Below are 4,594 nucleotides of genomic sequence, written 5' to 3'. Positions count from 1 at the left end.
AAACTAACACTTTTTTTTTAACTTCCTTAACAACAACAATTAAATTTCTTTGGTTGGCAAAAAGTTTGAAATCGACATTCCCATATCATATAGTAGAGAATCAGGATACTAGGTTGACAACGGAATTGTCATAAATTGATAAGGGAGTTACCTATATAAATATAAATTCATTGTATGTATATATATTAATGGGTATGTAGCAACACATACACAAGTAGCTACAATTACTTGAGGAGTTTCTAATGCTCATTTTAAATTTTCAATAAATGAACTAAATTCTAATTTGGATTGTTGAGTTGTTCTCTTATCATTTGATTCTTGTTATGAGATAGAGAAATAAAAACTAGCGTAAAAGAGTAAATTACTTTTTAATTTATAAAGGTTTAGAATATTGATACATTTATCTATAAATAAACAAAATTAATTTTGTATCTCTGAGGTAGAAAAATTGCCATTTTTATAATAAAAGTTTAAAATGTTGATAAATATACACATGAATAAAATTAATATTTAAATATTTTTAAATCGTATAAAAATCATCTTTGTAAATACAAAATTAGTTTCGTTTATTTATAATCAATATTGTCAACATTTTAAATATTATTTTAATAATATAATTCTAGTTAAGTCAGATTTAACTAAAAAGATACACATTAAAAAAATTAAAATTGTTTATATGAATTGAGAATTGAGATAAATTTAAATTAATTTTTATACATAAAAAAGAAGAACTCAAGATGATTATTATGCCTAATTTTTATATATTTAAAATGCCACAAGTATGTATAGTTTTAAACCCCATTAATTTGTAGAGCCAATTTGTTAGGGTGAGTACGGAAATGCATAAAAGGTGAAGGACCAAGCATGCAAAATAGAGACACTTATATGTTATCACAATAAGCAAAATCATGGTGGAGAAAAATTAATAAAATATTGCTTTCTAAAGAGATTTTGTCAAAGCTATATTATTGTGGCCTAATTTGGTTGTCCTTATTACTTTTCAGCTTTAGTGTGTAGGATTATCATTTCTATTTCTTTTTAATTCTTTTTCTTAATAGAGCCTTGTTCTTGAATTTTCTTTTTCCACCCTATGTATTATGTGTGGTATTTAATGCACTATTATTTCTCTCCATAATTATATAATTTCCATACATTAACCACCCCAACAAAAGAAAGAAAAAGGAAAAAGAAAAAAAAAAAGCACACACACTATTCGACTAAATGCCTGAATGAAAATAAATCTCTTAACTTTGTTGCCTTTGATCCACACTTTTCCTTCATCATTTAAGTCATTGTTCCTATTCCACTATTATTGAGCAACATCAAATCATAATAACTTGTCATGTTGAATGAGCAATTTGCTTCCACAAGCCATGCAGCAAGAACAACAACACAACATGGACATGGTGGTGGTGATGATGATCAAGAAGAAGAAGAACACACCATAAGAGAAATTCATGCCTTAACACCACCTAGACCCCCAGCAACAACAAACCATGGGAATAGGAGAAGAGAAGCTTGGGAAACTCATCACAGCCACCGTTCATCTTCTTTGTCCATGGCAAGCACAGATGGTGGTTCAAGTGAGAACTTCACAAGCATGAGTAGGGAGTTCAGTGCTCTTGTTCTTGCAGGTTCAACTATTGATCATAACAACATCAACACTACTAGCAGCTCCATGATCATGAACACTGGCCATGACAACACTGAAATTATTGGAGGAGGAAACAACAATACCAGCAGCAACAACAACAACAATAACTTGTTGGGGAGGATTAGAGAAGAGGACATGATGGAAGAGACTAACCCTTTGGCTATTGTTCCAGATAACCATCCATTGGATCCTCTTCCATCACCAAGAGGAATGACTAGTGGTGGTGCAGGTTCTAGTAGTGGTCATCATCAACATCAACATCATCATCATCAAGTAGTTGAAGAGGTTTCAGTGCAAAGGGTGAAGAAGGAGGAGGTTGATGCAAAGATATCAGCATGGCAGAACAACAAGATTGCAAAGATTAACAACAGATTCAAGAGAGAGGATGCTGTCATCAAAGGCTGGGAGAGTGAGCAGGTTCAGAAGGCTACTTCTTGGATGAAGAAAGTTGAGGTAATTAACTTTTTCCTCAAGGTCTTATTTGCATGTTGCTACTCTTCTTGTTCCTTTTTTATTTTTTGTTTTTTGTATTTACTGTATTGGTGAGTTTTCTTGGAGTTTATGATTACTCTGAAGACTTAAAATAGATCTCATCTTTTTTTGTGCTTTACAACTGTCTTAGATTGAGTGATTATTGATCCAATCAAATTCATGAAAAAGGTCAATTTTGGTGTTAAAGGAAAGATTGAATTAAGGTTAGGTAGTGAGTAACTGAGTAAGTGATCTGATGTTTGGTTCATGTAAATCATTCTTAAGGATGGATTTATGTGCAAAATAACAAAAGGTAGGAAAGTATTTTCCCTTGCTTGTTCAGGAACAAAAAAGAATTAGCAAGATGTGAATACCTAGAATAGAATCATTGCCAGTCTTCATCTCCATTATGTTTCCTATTCTTTACTGACAAATATAATTTTTTGTAATCCTTAATTTGAACACCATTTTGGCCACTTGAGATTCATGTGTATTTATTAGAAGTTTAGTGAATATTATGATGCAAATAGTACAATAACTAATAATGAATGGGATACCAATATACCATTTCAATAGTAACTGAAATTCCCAATTATTAATATAGTGTTTCCTTGCATTTCACCACATGCAGAGTGAATGGTAATGAAATTTAAAATTCCCTAATTATTTGTATGTGATTCCCAGAGAACAGTGACAATTTATGCCGCAGGTACCCTTTTAAATCTTGGTGGTATGTATGGGATTTTTTGCATGCATACCTTGGATTGATTATATAATAATACTGTGAAAGGTTTAATGTCCAATCATCACAGGTTAGGTTGAAAATGATGTGAAGGCATCACGGGAAATTATGTTGTTTGGAAAGTTATAATAGGATTAGGACTATGCTCCTTCTTAAACCAACACTTCTTCCTTTTCCCCGTTTTTATTTGAAGCTAAAATATCATCCACCTACAAGCATCTTTCTTCTGTATTTCTTTTAAACACTATATATTCATTTGGTGAATATAACATATTGAATGGTGATGTTAGAAAAGGACTCCTATGGTCTGCATTTAATTTATTGCCCTGTTACTAAAGGTACCTTTGCCACCCTCAGCCAAAAAGGAGTTGGGAATGTGTTACATTTTGGTCTAGAACCGTCTGAGGAACAAAATTCGAGAAATGAACCCTTTGATTCTAGATCCCGATTCCGAGTTCATCGAATGGTTCTAAACCAAAACTCCGCATAAACACATATCAGCAAGTATCATCTTCTAGCAAGTTGTCTAATGACTAAGTTGATTTTCATGTTAATTTTAGTTTTCACTACATTGTCATAGCCATAAACCAGAACCTTGTTTAACAGCTTGGATTCTGATTTCTGAACCCATTAAGATACTTGCATGACAATCCAATGCACCTAAGTTTGGTGCACTTGAGTAAACAATAATCACATAATCAATTATGGAAGAGTGTGATGTTAAACTTTCAAACTACTATGATAAGTAGTTATTGAGAAGTAGTTATCTACTAGTTAACAATGTGATTGACCTACTTGATGCTAGTATATCTGTTATACACAAAGAGGTTACAGTTTCTTCTTTTTTCTCTCATGATGAACAAATGTGATGGATTATGCAGAGGAAACTGGAAGAGAAAAGAGCAAGAGCAATGGAGAAAATGCAAAATGAGGTAGCAAAGGCTCATAGGAAAGCAGAGGAGAGAAGGGCATCAGCAGAGGCTAAAAGAGGAACCAAAGTTGCAAGGGTTCTTGAGATTGCTTCCCTCATGAGAGCTGTTGGAAGACCCCCTTCCAAAAAATCCTTCTTCAAAAGTTAAGCCTTGTAATGTTTTTGTTTTTTTTTTTTAAACAAATTTTTACACAAAACAAAAACAATAATAATAAAAAGAGAGACGATTATGAGTGTAATAGATGCTATAGTCTGTGAGAGCCCCTTTTCCTTTTTCAATTAAAGGGTGCTAGAGGGCTTGCAATGATCAGCAATATTTAAGGGAAAAAAGAAAAAAAAAAAGAGAGAGAGAGAGAATAAGGAGATATGTATCATATTATTATTGTATGAAAAGTTAAACCAATTGGAGTGTTTTTGAGTGATTGATTACATGTGTGTATGAATTATGGTGAGTGGTGGTGACATGCACATTTGAATTGTGCTTGGTTAAACACTCTCTGCTTTTTTCCTTTTTTGTGTATAAATTAATAATAATAATTTGCTTCTTTTGATTGTAATTTGTTGGTTTCCATCCCTTACAATTTGCAATAGCTCGCACCATACCTAACTCAGCCAGTAGCCAGTGCCCACCTACTCTAAAATATTTAGATTGGGCCTTGTGATGTTGTCATAAGTTTCTTGGCAAGAATAATGCTTCTTACACGCATATCTCACCTTATATTTATATTTATATAATTTCTAACTTGGAGGAGAATGTCGCATATTGTGGTTTCATTCCTACATTAAATCCTAATTA

At 32.5% G+C, this 4,594-nt stretch overlaps 1 protein-coding gene across 1 annotated transcript; it reads left to right on the top strand.

Moving 5' to 3' along the window:
* The first annotated feature begins 1,151 nt into the window (after window positions 1-1,151).
* On the top strand, window positions 1,152-4,227 carry LOC107492944 (remorin 4.2). The gene is made up of 2 exons (XM_016114027.3): window positions 1,152-2,107; window positions 3,749-4,227. The coding sequence occupies exons 1-2, from the start codon at window positions 1,343-1,345 to the stop codon at window positions 3,944-3,946; spliced, it is 963 nt and encodes a 320-aa protein (XP_015969513.1). The 5' UTR covers window positions 1,152-1,342; the 3' UTR covers window positions 3,947-4,227.
* Window positions 4,228-4,594: the final 367 nt, after the last annotated feature.

This window comes from Arachis duranensis, chromosome 6 (assembly GCF_000817695.3).
Source record: "Arachis duranensis cultivar V14167 chromosome 6, aradu.V14167.gnm2.J7QH, whole genome shotgun sequence".
NCBI classification, from domain to species: domain Eukaryota; kingdom Viridiplantae; phylum Streptophyta; class Magnoliopsida; order Fabales; family Fabaceae; genus Arachis; species Arachis duranensis.
Note: the sequence above shows the minus strand (reverse complement) of the source record. Positions and strands in the feature narration are given on the sequence as shown.

Bases quoted from the DNA above. Each gene is read 5' to 3' on its own strand.
- LOC107492944 (XM_016114027.3), top strand. From the start codon at position 1,343: ATGTTGAATGAGCAATTTGCTTCCACAAGCCATGCAGCAAGAACAACA. The intron at 2,108-3,748 runs GTAATTAACTTT...TGGATTATGCAG, and splicing joins CTTGGATGAAGAAAGTTGAG to AGGAAACTGGAAGAGAAAAG.